The 16,593-nt window shown below is 37.3% G+C and overlaps 1 protein-coding gene across 1 annotated transcript in view; it reads left to right on the forward strand.

The window, feature by feature from the left end:
- The window catches only part of LOC144644767 (talin-like), an 89,892-nt gene that overhangs the window by 8,116 nt on the left and 65,183 nt on the right, over positions 1–16,593 (forward strand). Inside the window, exons 8-20 of the mRNA XM_078504292.1 lie at positions 611–707; positions 1,160–1,229; positions 4,512–4,584; positions 5,081–5,137; positions 10,403–10,467; positions 10,591–10,654; positions 11,216–11,320; positions 11,699–11,788; positions 13,202–13,267; positions 13,622–13,723; positions 14,608–14,684; positions 15,157–15,248; positions 15,904–15,992. Of these exons, the coding sequence (XP_078360418.1) occupies positions 611–707; positions 1,160–1,229; positions 4,512–4,584; positions 5,081–5,137; positions 10,403–10,467; positions 10,591–10,654; positions 11,216–11,320; positions 11,699–11,788; positions 13,202–13,267; positions 13,622–13,723; positions 14,608–14,684; positions 15,157–15,248; positions 15,904–15,992 (1,047 nt within the window). The remainder of the gene's footprint in view (positions 1–610; positions 708–1,159; positions 1,230–4,511; positions 4,585–5,080; positions 5,138–10,402; positions 10,468–10,590; positions 10,655–11,215; positions 11,321–11,698; positions 11,789–13,201; positions 13,268–13,621; positions 13,724–14,607; positions 14,685–15,156; positions 15,249–15,903; positions 15,993–16,593) is intronic.

Consider the following 16,593-nt stretch of genomic DNA (forward strand, 5'->3'; position numbering starts at 1 on the left):
TAAACATTTAAAATTCAGCTTAAGTACACCTTCACGTTTAATTATAATACATTGTTTTCTTGCAAAATAAACATACTACTTGCAAAAAATGCTGAAAATTTATTAAGCGCCAAGCCTCGAATAAGCGCCCACCTTGAATAAGCGCCCACCCTCAAGATCCAAAAATTTAATAAGCGCCCAGGGCGCTTAATTGAATAAATACGGTAGTCCACTATAGGGAGTACCCCTAGGGGACATTCGGGTCTATTATAGCAATAATGTTGGGGGAAGGTTTAATGCCTGGGCCCCTCTCCTAGCTAGGCCACATAGTCGACCACATATTTGCCTAAGTAACCCCCACCACCCCACCCCCCCCCCCCCAGATTTGTCTTTGGCAACTTAAGCTGGGCTCCTAACATAATGGCTTGGGCTCCTAAATTTTTAAGTTAGGAGCCCGAAGGGCTCCTAAAAAATTTCCTTAGGCAGCAGCCTTGATATAGTGTGATCATCTGGGTGAGAGTAGTTCTGAAAAGGATTCTTGTTATGTTGGTGGCTGATGGAAGTCATCTTCATAGCTGATTTGTTTGTCAGTTTAATAAATAAATGTATAATCAATGTTTTATTTAAACAGGACAAATCAGTGAAAGATGTATCCCTGAAAAAGATGGAGGAAAGAGACAAGAAAAAAATGGATCAACTAAAGAAAAAACTCCACACAGATGATGAAGGTATGTTTTGTATCAATTCAGTGTTAACAAAATGTTAAATAGGTACAAGTACAATTTGTTTCTTTAATGTACCTTATTGTTACTTATTTTTGCGAGAACTTAATTTCGCGAAAATGGAACGGGCTTATTTCGCAGGACTTAATTTTTGTGATTTGGCCAAAAATATGTAATTAACATAAAAAAAAAAACAATAAAAAAACGTTTAAAATAAATTTTTCGAGTCCTTAATTTCGAGATTTTCATAAAATCGTGAAAATCTCGAAAATTAAGTCCTGCAAAAATAAGTAGCAATAAGGTATGCATTGCTTTACAGCCTGCACTAAAGTAAATTGTTGGTCAGTCAGTGTTTATCTCATGGGTTAACTATCCCATCTTTGCTCTAATACGTACAGGGGTTAATACTGGTAACTTACTTCCTTTATTTCTTTCTTTCTTTCTTTTTTTTTTTGCAGTTCACTGGCTTGACCATGACAAAACTCTTCGGGAACAAGGGGTTGACGATACATGCACAGTTCTTTTGAGGTAGTTACAAAATATGTACATTGCAAGAGACTAGTGTGATTGCCAGTTGTTAGTCGTTAAAGATATATACAGCGACTGACTCTAGAAAGCTGGAACACAAACTTAGAACAAACTTTCTCTCAAAATATGTCAACAGCTACCCGCACCTTACAAACCCCTTATCCACGACATAAACAAAAGCCACGAACAGACCTCAAACAGAATGATAAAATGTTGGTAACAATAGACGGATCAAAACTGACCAGTTACTGGACACTGACAAACTTTGCATGAGTCTTATAGCTAATAACATCACAACAAAACTGACCAATCAGCTTCAGTGGACCAGTCTTAAGGTGGCTCCATAGGGTTTTGAGATATTACGGCGCGCACAAGTGATTCCCATAAAGAGATCATTTTCACGTTATTTTTTAAACTACAGTATTGTGAAAAAGTAATGCAAACGAAATGCGCGAATTTCGTTCTTTGTTCTCCCGAACTTTCGCGCGAAAGTTTGCGAAAAAATTCGTTGCGAACTTCGCGACATTTCACGACATTTCGCGCGAACTTTCACTGGAACAAAGAACGATATTTTCTAGAACTTTCGCTGCCTCACCGATAATTCGCGAAATTTCGCTAGGTGAGACAATAAATTTCGCTAGACTCTCAACAATAGTTCGTTTTTCTACGTGCAGACTCCGCTACGGGATCGTTCGGTCGGATGGTCATGTAACATACACGAAAGATATCTTTGTTTTGCTCGCAAATGCATGCCGAATTTAAGTAAAAATGGTACGTATTGATCATTAAGCGAATAAAGCACGAAACTAACGTATATAAATTAAGGGTACTCACGTGGCATTTGCGAAAGGTTTTTAAGCAAGTTCGCTGGCTTGGCTCGATTTCACATACAGTGCTGTCGATGTATACATATTTCATCTATAAGCCGAGCGATCATCGATAAAGAAAATTAACAAGCATTTGTTATTAATTCTTGTTCATTACCTTTTATTTAAATGGCGGCTCCTAAAAAGCCATTTGGTTTAGTGAAGAAACGTTAAGAATGAAGTTTTCATTCGTCTTTCCTTCGCTATTTACTAGTAGGCTGGAACTTTGGTCATCCATCGGCTCGCTCTGGAATATTATTTTGTCGGCGTGCGTGATCGTCTTTTGAGTGGTCGAGATCATTCAAAATCTTGCATGTATTGAACAATTTCCTCGCAATCTCTTCCACAAGTAAATTTCTGCCTGAGACTGTTTCTTTTCCTTCAGCTTTTTAAAATTTTTATGCAGAATCACCGTTAACGTGACACTTCAAGAGAAGAAAGAAAGAATCGATTGTTTTGACTTGCTTTGGCGGCGTCAGAAACTGACCAATCAGAAGCGGCTGTTCTCACGCGCTTGGCAAACATTGTAACACGATCTATCAGAAAGCGGCTGGCTACTATACTGGCTAGATGTAATATTTTTGTTCAAAACTACAAACTTTTAATACCACGACTTCTTTGCTAAAAGAAACCACTTCGAAAGTGTGATTGAATTCAGAATACTCGACAAATACCGACAACAGCATGGCGTTTCGTGTTGATAACATCTAAAGTTCATCCGCTTTATCTGCTCACTGGCGACTTGTGAAATATTTTGCAACGAACTGAACAGTATTCATCCCGTATTCTCTGGCAATTTTGCAGTTGTTTTGAACGGTCTCTACCTCAGCAACAACTTTCATCGGAAGATTTAGTTGTTTGAAAACTAGTAGCTTTTGGTATGATGATCGATAACCACTAATTCTTCAGAAGAATGCGTGATTGTTTGAGATGGGATTCTAAACTCAGGTGAATTTTTTGTCACGCGTATGTACAGATCTAAATAAATTCACCATTTATTAGTAAATTTATTGTTTTTTCGATTGCATACATGTAGTTGTGATTTAACAAATATGTTGATTTGTTGCACGTGGATTGTTTTGTAGTTTGAAGGAAAAACTGGGTCTCGGCTTATAGCCGAGTGTTTTGGGTTTATTTTTTGTCGGACTCGAACTGGTTCTGAAAACCGAAAGTTTAGGGTCTCGACTTTAATATAGCCAGGGTCGGCTTTTAGCCGAATAAATACGGTAGTAGCAATAAACACAATTTCGCGCGGGGACAAGCACTACAGTGGGAAACATTGTGTGTTTTTACACGACATTCATATCGTTCTCGGTAGTTTTTCTCGCGAATGTGAACTTTTCGTCATGAAACTTCAATGTTTTTGTCATGTGGGAAGAAGTTTATATTTACGTTTTCTTCGTGCACTAACGAGGTAAGTTTAAAGAACAATTTTACGATGTAATTAAGAATTTATATCTGTAAACACGCTTTCTCTGTGTTTCAGTCCGGCACAAGAGAACGATTGAGAGGGAAGATTCACATTTACATCATAGCGAACTTTGCTCGAAAAGACTCGAAACTTCACGCGAAAGTTTACGAATTATCGCACGAAAGTTCGCGACAAATTACCGCACACAGCGGAAAACGGCGCGAAAGTTCACGCAAATCGAAACAATAGACGTCGTGAAAATTCGGCAAAATGTCGCGAATTGTCGAAGAGATTTCGTTTCAAGCGAAATTTCCTCGAAAAGCCACGAAAAGCGCGAATTTCGTCGAAATTCGTTTGCATTACTTTTTCACAATACTGTAGTTTAATAAAAGCTGACAAAATATTAAAAACAAGGACTAAAATATGTTGTGCATTGTTCTTTTTTAAAATAACAGCCTTTGCTTTTGAGCTACATCTTCCCAAAAAGTCCTATTTTTGGTGTTTTCGTGGCTTTGATCTTAATTTTCTAATTTTCTTTGGTGAAAAGTTTTGAAAATCTCCCAACGGATTGAATCTGATGAGAAGTAACTATTAAAAACAATGGGGGAGGGGGGTTGTCCAGGTCGTTTTTTCGTTTTTAAAAAAAAAATGGGAAAAAGGGCAGTTAAAAAGGTATCACATCTCTTCCAAATTTTAAGGAATTTCACTGAAGGAAACTCTAGTAAATCCCAAGGGAAAATTTCTATTTTCGCCCGAATAACAATTACGTCATCAGAATAGAAATTGTCCAAGATCGCTATTTGAGCATGCGTGAACTTTCAAACCATACGAGTTGATGTGTACAGACAAGCATTCCCCATTGTTGTCGGTTTTTGCACGAATATCTGACTCTGAAGATGGCTTCCCAGGTCGTTGAAACGTCAGTCACCAATGACAATTTTTTTCAGACTACTCTCACCCCAGACAATTGCTATTAATAATACAAACTCTGATTTTTTTTTTAAGGCGGAAGTACTTTTACTCAGATCAAAATGTTGACATCAAGGACCCAGTTCAGCTTGGGTTGTTGTATGTTCAGGTTGGTATTGACAGAAACAGTGTTTTATTGCAGAATTACCGTAAGATACCTTTAATCAAGATGCTGATTATTCCTACTGTACTTCATAGCAGTGACAAAAAATAAAATAAATTGACTTTATTGAATGAGAGTTGAACATGACTGGCAAGCATGAAGCTATTCCTCGGATTTCATACAGAATTGGAACACTTAGAAAATAACAGCCAATTAAGTCCTGCACCTACATATGAGTCCTGGCCAGAAATAAACTTGAACCACAATCATGGAACTTCATCCTCCTAGTTGGAATGATAGAAAACTTATTTTTTGAAAATATATAAATTGAGGACATTTTCTAAAGTGACTGAAAGCTTTAAAGTGTTTATTTTGTAAATACACAGTGTACTACTCATTTTTCTTAAGGACAAAAAGGACCATGAACTATCGTTGTGCATGTTGCTGTTTTAAAAGGTTCTTTGCATATTGAAGATGCTTTATAAATTTTTTCCCTGCTTAGTGTAGAGATGGTATCTTAGATGGAACCCATCCTTGTACACAGGAGGAGGCATCACAGGTATTTGTCTAACACAACATACAAGCCATTAAATTTTCGCCAAAATAATAAATTTTTTTCGCTATGAAGCTAAAGATGATGCATTTGTCCAATTTGTCAAAATAAATTAAACAATTACAGCTTTTCACAGGCTAATGGTGTAGACAGTACAGGTGGAACCCCGATATAACGATCCTCGATATAACGATATTCCCGATATAACGATGAATATTCTATGTCCCGGCAAAAGTTACAGTAAAATGTATGGTACGGAACCCCGATATAACGATCTTCGATATAACGATATTCCCGATATAACGATGAGAATTTACCGGACCGGACGTAAAATCCTCCCAATATAACGATATTATCAGTACAAAGTCACATTTTATTTGCAAAACATCGAATTTAATGCAATAATATTACATTTCTTGTCTGCCAATGCGAAGCCAATACAGTAACCGTTTGTTTAATTCCAAACCATTTACACTGATCGTGGCGGCGAATATTATTTTAGTTCAAACTCTAACACTTCCTTCCATCAAATTTGAAAAACCAAGACTGATTTTGCTTGTTCTTAAAAATTTAGGATCAAAAGTAACCAATCAAATAGAAGGCAAGTTTCCTGAGAGGTCCGCATCTGTTTGTAACGTTGTTGACAGTTCAAATTTTATAGGTAATCTTTTGTTTACGTTCTAGAACGTTATTGGTCCGTTGCAAAAAAATGTCCCCATCCTTTGTTTTCAATTAACACTCTGATTGGTTAATTTTGTTCAGGGTGCCCCGGTTCGAGTAGTCGCACTGTAAAACAGCTTTGTATGATAATATACGAAAATGATATTGTGTTCTAAATAATTCTCTTTATCCTCCTTCCGTGATATGCAGTAAAAAGTACTTGTTAGGTTTACCCCGATATAACGATATTTTCGGTTATTTACGGCCATATCGTTATATTGGGAGTTTCGATATAACGATTCTTCGATATAACGTTATTATTTTACTGCTCCCTTGGCATATCGTTATATCGGGGTTCCACTGTATTAAGGGTTCCAATCACTTTGTACTACTCAAGATTAAGGAGAGTCAATAAGATTTGAAAAGAGTTGACGAATGGCAATTGGGGAGTTTTGTTTGTTATAATCACAGGAATCAGTATTCAGTCAAAAGATTTGAAAGTTAAATGGTTGTCTGAATGTTTTTTGTTGGCTTTCATTTTCCTGGCAACTACTTCTTGTTAATTTCCTGCAAACCACTTGTTCCATTTCTATCCACAATACAATACATGTTATACCTGGCACGAAATTGGATAGAAAATTTTGGTGGAGTTTTTTCTGTATGTCGACTAGCTCGACTGCCTTTACATTAAGTTATTCTGTACGTTATTAGTCCTCTTTTAGTAACATTCCGGTTGATCTGTAAGTACTCAACTATACTCGATTCACTCTCAACCACAATAAAGTCTATTAGACCATCAAAACTCTTCTCATTATCTTGATTGAACCGTACCACATAATAATAGGTTTTCTCAACTCTACGCAACTACTAACATCACAACTTTACTCTTATCATCTCGAGTAAACTTTCTACTCTTATCCCTCAAGGCAAATTTACCACATAATAACAACTTTTCTCAACTCAACTCAACTCTACTACACCATCACAACTTTTTTCCACTCGACGCAATACGTGAATACCCAACTGTTGTACCCTACTCTGCTGGACACCACTTGAATCTGCTTTACTATCATGTACTCTACTCCGGCATCTACGTACGTTACTTGACTGAACTCGTCTCTACTAGATTACACTCTGTTCTACTCTACTCTACTAACAATATTCTAGTCGTCTCTACTTTACGATTGTCGATTGGACTGGTCTCTACTCTCAACACTTCTTTATTCGTCTCCGCCACGCTACTGTATGTTTATATAAGCTTATGTGACTGTTCTCGTCTCTATTCCACTCGACTCAACTGTACTCTACTGTACCGTACTCTACTTTGCTCTAGTCTACTATACTTGATTCGAGTCTACTATACTATTACGCTACTTTACTCTACTCTACTCTAGTATAATATACTTTATTCGAGTCTACTCTTCTGAACGCTGCTCGACTCGACTCTACTCTGCTATATTTCATTCAAGTTTACCCTACTGTAGGCTACTCGACTCAACTAGACTAGACTCGACTCTACTGGACTCGACTCGACTCCACTTCACTTGACTCAACTGTACTCTTCTCCACTCTACTCTTCTCGACTGTACTCGACTCGACTCGACTCGACTCTGCTCTACTCGACTCGACTCCACTTAACACTACTCCACTCCACTCCACTCGACTAAACTTTACACTTCTACGGCTTTCATTCTTAACTGTACATTTCTACGGCTCTACGTTTTGATTCTAAACTTTACGCTTTTACGGTTCTACCTTTTCATTCTAAACTTTACGCTTTTACGGCCCTACCTTTTCATTCTTAACTCTACATTTCTACGGCTGTACTTTTTTATTCTAAACTTTAAGCTTTTACGGCCCTACGTTTTCATTCTTAACTGTACATTTCTACGGCCCTACGTTTTTATTCTTAACTGTACATTTCTACGGCCCCACGTTTTCATTCTAAACTTTACATTTTTACGGCTCTACCTTTTCATTCTAAACTTTACGCTTTTACGGCCCTACGTTTTCATTCTAAACTTTACGCTTTTACGGTTTTCATTCTTAACTGTGCACTACGGCCCTACGTTTTCATTCTTAACTGTACACTTCTACGGCCCTACGTTTTCATTCTAAACTTTACGCTTTTACGGTTTTCATTCTTAACTGTGCACTACGGCCCTACGTTTTCATTCTTAACTGTACACTTCTACAGCTCTACGTTTTCATTCTAAACTTTACACTTCTACGGCTCTACGTTTTCATTCTTAACTGTACACTTCTACGGCCCTACGTTTTCATTCTAAACTTTACGCTTTTACGGTTTTCATTCTTAACTGTGCACTACGGCCCTACGTTTTCATTCTTAACTGTACACTTCTACGGCTCTACGTTTTCATTCTAAACTTGACACTCTTACGGCTCTACGTTTTCATTCTAAACTTTACGCTCTTACTGCTCTACAATAATTTTCATTCTTAACTGTACGCTTCTACGGCTCTACGTTTTTATTCTTAACTGTACACTTCTACGGCTCTACGTTTTCATTCCAAACTTGACACTTCTACGGCTCTACGTTTTCGTTCTAAACTTTACACTTCTACGGCTCCACGTTTTAATTCTAAACTTGACACTTCTACGGCTCCACGTTTTCATTCTAAACTTGACACTTCTACGGCTCTACGTTTTTATTCTAAACTTTACACTTCTACGGCTCTACGTTTTCATTCTAAACTTGACACTTCTACGGCTCTACGTTTTCGTTCTAAACTTTACACTTCTACGGCTCCACGTTTTAATTCTAAACTTGACACTTCTACGGCTCCACGTTTTCATTCTAAACTTGACACTTCTACGGCTCTACGTTTTTATTCTAAACTTTACACTTCTACGGGTCTACGTTTTCATTCTAAACTTGACACTTCTACGGCTCTACGTTTTCGTTCTAAACTTTACACTTCTACGGCTCCACGTTTTAATTCTAAACTTGACACTTCAACGGACCTACGTTTTCATTCTAAACTTGACACTCTTACGGCTCTACGTTTCAGTTCATTCTAAACTTTACACTTCTACGGCTCTACGTTTTCATTCTAAACTTGACACTTCTACGGCCCTACGTTTTCATTCTAAACTTGACACTTCTACGGCTCTACGTTTTCATTCTAAACTTGACACTTCTACGGCTCTACGTTTTCATTCTAAACTTGACACTTCTACGGCCCTACGTTTTCATTCTAATCTTGACACTTACACGGCTCTACGTTTTCATTCTAAACTTTACACTTTTATGGCTCTACGTTTTCATCCTTAACTTTACACTTTCATTCTTAACTCTACACTTGTACGGCCCTACGTTTGAATTCTTAACTGTACACGTCTACGGCCCTACGCCGGTTTTCCTCCTAAACTTTACGCTTTTACGGCCCTACGAGTCGTGTCGAGTCGAGTCGAGTCGAGGTGGAGTAGAGTACAGTAGTATAACGTAGAGTGGAGTAGAGTCGAGAAGAGTAGCGTATAGTAGAGTGGAGTAGAGTAGAGTGGTGTAGAGTACAGTAGTATAACGTAGAGTGGAGTAGAGTCGAGAAGAGTAGCGTTTAGTAGAGTGGAGTAGAGTAGAGTGGTGTAGAGTACAGCAGTATAACGTATAGTGGAGTAGAGTCGAGTTGAGTCGAGTCCAGCCCAGTCCAGTGGAGTTGGAGTCGAGTCGAGAAGAGTAGAGTAGAGTAGAGGTGGAGTAGAGTAGTACTCGAGTCAAGTCAAGTCGAGGTGGAGTAGAGTAGAGTGGTGTAGAGTACAGTTGTATAGAGTATAGTCGAGTCGAGTAGAGTAGAGTAGAGGTGAAGTAGAGTAGAGTGGTGTAGAGAACAGCAGTATAAAGTAGAGAAGGGTAGAGTAGAATAGAGTAGAGCAGTGAAGTAAAGATTGTAGCGGAGAAGATTGTAGCGAAGTTGAGTGGTGGTAATAGATCCTTATAATTCTCTCTGTGGACTATTATTCCTATATCCCTTTAATAAAGGCTTTGATTGGCCGGTCGAGTTAGTCGAGGCAGAAAAAACTCCACCAAAATATCATATCCAATTTTGGGACACATTTGATACATGTGCGTGTAATTCTCCAGGGTTTGTATGGGTCATGGAAAACCAAGAAAGTCCTGGAACTTAAGAATTTGATTTCCAAGGCCTGAAAATTCATGGAATTTTGTGTGGGTCATGGAAAATGGTATTGATTGTACAAAATAATTAAGCAGGTTTTTTTTTGTGAAGAAAAGGGTAAAAACATACCCCAAATCAAGATAATTAAATTTTTAAAAAAATTCCAAGAAAAATGGTCAGATTTAGGTCATGGACAACTTTGAAAAGTCATGAAAACAACAAAACAAACAAACAAACAAACTAAAGAGTATGAAACCCTGTTCTTTCATCAGGTGTAACTTCATAACTGCAGGGATAGTGTATGAAAAAATGTCCAAGTCTGGATGCTTACAGTTTTTCTATGTTGAATAATTGCATGAATTTACAGTATTTCAGTTTAGTTTACATAAGTCTGACTCAATGCTGTTCAACTTCATAAGGCCCAGACTGAGCACACAGAGGTTCTGATGCTGCCCTTCGATTCTTATCTCCTCAGCTTGGAGCTATTCAGATTCAAGTCCAGTTTGGTGATTTTGAAGAAGGCAAATACAAGTTTATAGAGTAAGTTCAATATATTGTGGCTTCACTTACAGTGAACATATAAAAGCATTTGACAAAATATGGTTGTCATATATTTATTGCAATCGCCTTAACTTGATGCTGTTTTAATTTTTCTTGTGATAGCTTAAAGGAATTTCTTCCCAAGGAATATGTCAAATCCAAGAATATTGACAAGAAAATAAAAGAGGTGAGAGATTTCAAGACAAATATCTGCTTGTGTGGACTCAATAACAATGACAAAACTTTATTTAACCATGGTTAAAACATCAGTAAAAAAATGATAAAATATCTATAATACTGTTTTACCATACATGTTTGCCGTGTGGGTGCCCGTTGAGGAGTAAAAGTCATTGATTCCCTTTCTAAAGCTTGCTAGGGTTAATGGCTTATGTAGTTTAGATTGCAGTGCATTCCAAAGAACACCCCCGGAATAACCAAAACTGCATTTAAGATAATTCTTGGTTTAGGTACTTGCAGAATGTTCTCAGAGTTGTGGATGCTGTAGAGAATCTTACGAGCGGAGAACATATCTTGCATGTAAGGGGGCATTAGTTTGTTTAGTGTTTTGAGCATGATAACTGCCTTTTGTTTTGTTTGGCTAACTGAGACCCTGTCCCATGAAAGAATCTCAAGGAGAGGAACCAAACTCATGTTCATACAAAGTCATGTGCATGTACTTTAGCGTACTATATTATGCAGCTCAGTGTTTCACAATCTCTCCCTTTTCAACATTGTTTTGTTACATTAGGAACACAGGAAAGTTTCAGGACATGACGAGTTGCAGGGCAAGTACAAGTATGTGCAGTTGTGCCGAGGGTTAAAGACCTATGGAGTCACATTCTTTCTTGTTAAAGTAAGTATATTAGTTACAGTAGCAATACTGGTGTCAAGTGCTAAATGCTTCATGCTGCAACAGATTTTGGGGGATTGCTCAGAACTATACATGTCCCTCATTGCAACTCATCTTGCAATTATAAATGCAATGAGTTAGGTTCAGTGTTGTCAGGAAAGCTGCACAATTATATGAACATTGCTTAGTGTAACCACCCTCACATTATTTTTTTTGGAAGAGATTGCTGAGTTCAGTTGTTGGTTGGCTACATGGTTCCGTGGTGCATTTGTTTGTTTAGTTGTCCATTGTTTCATTACATTAATTTTAATTCATGCATTGGTTGGTTTGTTGGTTTAGTATTGTTTGTTTGTTTATTTTTTCATTCTTTTTTTATTGCAGGAAAAAATGAAAGGAAAGAATAAACTAGTTCCCAGGCTTTTGGGTGTCACAAAAGAGAGCATCCTTAGAGTTGATGAGAAAACTAAGGAGGTTGGTACCCACTTTATCAGGAACTGTTACATATATGTTATTTGCCGGCCGGGAGGTCCGTATTGGAAAAAACTGTACCCGAGGTCTTGAGTACGGCCCGAGGCCGCAGGCCGAGGGCCGTGCTCAAGACCGAGGGTACAGTTTTTCCCAATACGGACCGACCTAGGCCGGTAAATAACATTTTTATTTTTTTCCTACTTAAGTTTGTTTGGATTTAAGAAACCGTGAAAAAATCTGTCACAAAATCTTTGTTTGTATACGCGCGGATTTGATTTCAATGTCGAGTCCGACTTGATCGACAAGCAAGAGTCCACAATTAAGCAAGACAAACATTAATTCCGAATAAAATAGCTTCGCTTAAACTGAACCGTACTCAAGAAATGTTCAGCTTAATTTACACTGCAGAAAATCAAGAAAAGTAAATGAAGTCGTACTAAAATATAGCACAAATATGCCACAAAACCTAACACTTTTAAATCGATTTCGGCTTCCCGAACAATTCCCTATAAGCTTAAATGTTTTGAAAAGTCTTGATAGAAGCTTTGCAACTTTGCTAAGCCTGTTTTTCTGATTCAAAAATACTCTTTGACCGAAAAGCAGTTTAACAAGCTATTAATACACTTGTATTTAACAAATTAATAATCTCTGCGTTGATTGTTATTCTGATAAACAGTGCCAAACTGAATGAAATGCGTAGCGTCTACGTACGGCACAATATTATGATAATTAATTTGTCCGTTTTTAATCAAAGAATCTCATTTCCTTGAATGATGGTAAATAGTGTTCTGTTTAAGCAAAAAGTGACAGATAAACAATGCAGTTTAGCACATAGATAGAGTCTAAAAAACCGAATGAATTTTACCGCAATGGCGTGAAAATCATTGCGAGATGAACAAACAACGGCAAACTGCGAACGGTAAACTACAACTTGATTTTGTTGAGAAATAAATAAATACCTCGCCTTTTGAAGAACTTTGAGGCCTTTAATTCCACTGCTTTTTTGTCCTTTAGCATTAACAATGGATGGTGAGGCTATTTTTGTCTTTGGAGAGCAAAACTTTCATGTGTTCGTTAGACTCAAAGGTGCAAAATGATTTCGCGCCGTGAGCGGTCCGTATGCGGGGTCCGGATGAGAAAAACCGGACCGCTGGAGCGCGCGCAATTAGCCAATCAGATTAAAGGATTCAGGATTCCGGACCGCTGAGATGCTTGAGAAAAAAATAAATTGTGTTATTTCCATTTTGTTGCTTTTCTCCTCCTTATCACTGTTTTTCAAGTCAACAGACCCCATAAATATAGAATTAAATCACAAATACTTGTTACAAAGTTTGCTATTCTATATGTTGTGGTTTAAATTTATCAATTGTGCAATTCACTTTGTGTTATTAATTCTATTTGTTGTGCTATCCTCAGGTGATGAAGACCTGGCCCCTGACTACAGTCAGACGCTGGGCAGCTTCACCAAACAGTTTTACACTGGTATGTTCTTCTTTATAACTTCTCCTTGTAATATTTGGTATGGACATAATAATTTTATAATGATGGGAAAAAACTTTCTCTTAAACTGGTTACATTTATGACAAGCTCTGTTGTAAGTACTTAGAATTTGTTTTGTTTTGATTTTGGGATTTGAAAAAAATGTTATGGCAGTAGCTGAAACTTTTTAAGGAAAGTTTTGAAATCTGAAAAATGCAGTTTTAACAGCAGCATCAGTGAAAAGAGAGGTTTAATGTGATACAATGTATAGACTGTAACTGTACTATAACACTATGACAGTTATAAAGTGCAGTAATTTCCTGCTGTGGGGTTAATACATGTATTTCCTTTCAACAGGATTTTGGGGATTACTTGGAGTCTTATTACTCAGTACAAACAAATGAAGGAGAGAAAATATCACAGCTTATTGCAGGTTACATAGACATCATCTTGAAAAAGGTAAAAAAATTAACTACTATGTCATGATGATAATTTTACAATATTTCCATGTTATTGAGGTTTGATTTGCTTTGACAAAATTCACTTTGGATGTACATGTAGTTACTAGAAGTGTTTGTGGAAAACAAAGTGATTAGCATAGATTGAAGTTAATTTTATTTGTGGTAGTTTTCAGGAATAGTTAACTAGCTGTTTAGATGTGACCTTTGACCTAAAAAACTTTGGTAATCCCTACTGTTGTGCTCATCAACATCTTTTTAATAGTTATTTGTTTGCATGGAAGATTAATTTTGTCTACTGTTTTATGCTGTTTCAAATTGCTGAGATTCTCAAACCTCCAGGAGCCAATAAAACAGAGATGTTTTGTGTAATTATGATTTTAGCAGGGAGTACTGTATACATGTAACATTATGGTGTAGCTTTGTTTCGTTTTCGACTCATTATACATTTAAGGAAAGCCATTGCAGTAATGTTCCAGTGTGCAAAATCATCTGGTAGAAAAACGGAACACAGATCAAACTGTTTCACTTGGCTAACTAAACTTGGTAGAATGCATGTATGTCAGTCCAACGTAAAGTCAACAGCTTTTTTTTTCAAATACTATACACTGTACATCATAGATTACTGCAATTAATCAAACATGCAGAATTTACAAAAGTTGCACATTGAGTTAATTGTATTTTACATTTATTTTTAAAGGTCGTAATATAATATGCTTCTGAAATTCTGTTCCTTTTTAACAGCCTTGATCCAATTGTTTGTACTGTAGGACTTCTACTGCCTTTATTTATCATAATATAATTAAATATTCAATACGCATATTTAAGTACTCAAATGAATTGTTGTTTATGCCTTTACAAGTTTTTTTTTTTGTTAACCTGCAGAGAAAAGGTCAAGAAGGCTATGATCCAGATTTTGATGAAGAATCCACAATGGTAGAAGATTCCGTGACTCCGTCAAAGTAAGCAGAGCCTGGATGTTTTTTTTTTCAGTCTCAAGCTCAATTGTGTTTAATACAGAAACTGTTTTACATCATATAGTTAGACCTTGCTATTTTGAACTTGGTCATTTCGAATTCTCTTATGTTTCGAGCTAAAACCCATTTCCCTTGGATTTGAACTTCAATCATCACTATCGGCTATTTTAGATAGATATAGATCTAGATAGATAGATACTTTATATAACTTGAAATAAGCTTAGCTTTATGGCATTGAACTCCCACTTTTTTGAAGTATTATTTTTATGTTTCCCTTGACGGTTTGAAATAGTGGGCTTCAACTGTATTTCAGCTGTCTCCCATTCACACCATGTGGTACCATGTTTTTCCCATTTTCAAGGTGGCATATTTTTTCCACAAAAAAGGTCTGAATTTTCCTGCAGTATTATTTTATAAATGTCTGTTTTGTTTATTTGCTTTAATTTGTTTAATTCAGGGGCACATACTTGGAACGCCAAACAAACAAGGTTGGCCATGCTGCAACTGGATCAGTGGCTTTGCCAGCTGTGATGAGAGCTGGAGGTCCAGGTAGAATATGATTATGCTTTTGTTGTAGTAGCGTTTCCTTCAAACACCACAAAAACTAAAATTCAGCTAAGAATGTATAACCTCCCTGCACATTTTCTCAAAAAAAAAAGGGGGGCTAGGTATCACTTCAAGTTCAGTCCTGTTGGCTGGCTTGGATAGACCTCCAAATAAATGTTGAGCCCTCAGTTGATTCTGGATGTTCTATTTTGAAAAGTCATTAACCAACTGCCTTGTGTAAATGAAGGATGGTTGCCTGGGATATCTGGCAGCCTCTACTGTGGAAAGCCGGCCCCCCAGATGGAATACAGCTCTTGTGGCTGGCAATCCTTACAAAACAGCCATTAGTCCTGATGCCCAAGCACCCATCACACCGACTAGATTAGTGAATATCAAGGAAGGGAAAGAGAGGTTTTTCTTTTTGGGGGGGGGGGGGGGGGGGGGGAGGGGGAGGAGAACTTGCCAAACATCACTGAAATACCGCCATGATATGAGCACCTAATACCCTGTCATAATGGCCTGGAACATAGACATTTTGAGTCTGCAAGAGATAGGAACCACTGACTGACACTAAGTCAGCTAAAAGACTAAGTCAGTTCCTTGTTAGTTAACATGATTAAATTGCATGTAACCTTGTGTCTCGTTCGCCTTTTTTTAGGAGCTTCCAGGTACAGTGTGGGTAAGATGGAGCCAGCCCAGTATGGAACAGTTACAGGATCTGCACATTCTGCTCATAGGCCACCCATGGTGAGAAGCAGTTGTTATAAAAAAGATGCCACTGTGTAACAACTCACCTACTTTGCTGGGTCACACTGAAGAACAATAGAGCAAATTTTAACTGAGTGCAAAAAGCAATTCATATTTGCTTTGTTTTTGCATTACTTCGCTTGATGACTTCCGTTAAAATGTGCCAATCAGAAGCAAATCCAAAACCAATTATAACTTGCTCCCATTCATTTTCCTGTGTTTCGGGTCAGCTGCACGTATTTGTTACAAGTTTTGATTGGTTCACTGGATTTCCTGCATCTTTTATGATTAGCCAGAGTGATTACTTAAGGGTTTTGTTTATGACTCTCAATCAAAACTCACACTATATTCACCTTTGTATATTTCCTTAGTGAGCGTGAGGAAAGTTAAATTCCCAGTGCACACTGTTTTTTGTAAGGCTTGATGCACTAACTTTTGCACAAAAACATGTCTTTTGGCCAGATGTATAAAAAAAAATAAAGAAATGGGAGCTGAAATTCCCAGGATTGTAACCATACATGATTCCTAATTCTTCAAATAAAAAATTCTTGTTGTTTTGATTGTTCCACAAAAGTAGCACTGAATTCAAGAAGTCTCTTAT

This window comes from Oculina patagonica, chromosome 2 (assembly GCF_052425735.1).
Source record: "Oculina patagonica isolate OP01 chromosome 2, crgOcupat, whole genome shotgun sequence".
NCBI lineage: Eukaryota > Metazoa > Cnidaria > Anthozoa > Scleractinia > Oculinidae > Oculina > Oculina patagonica.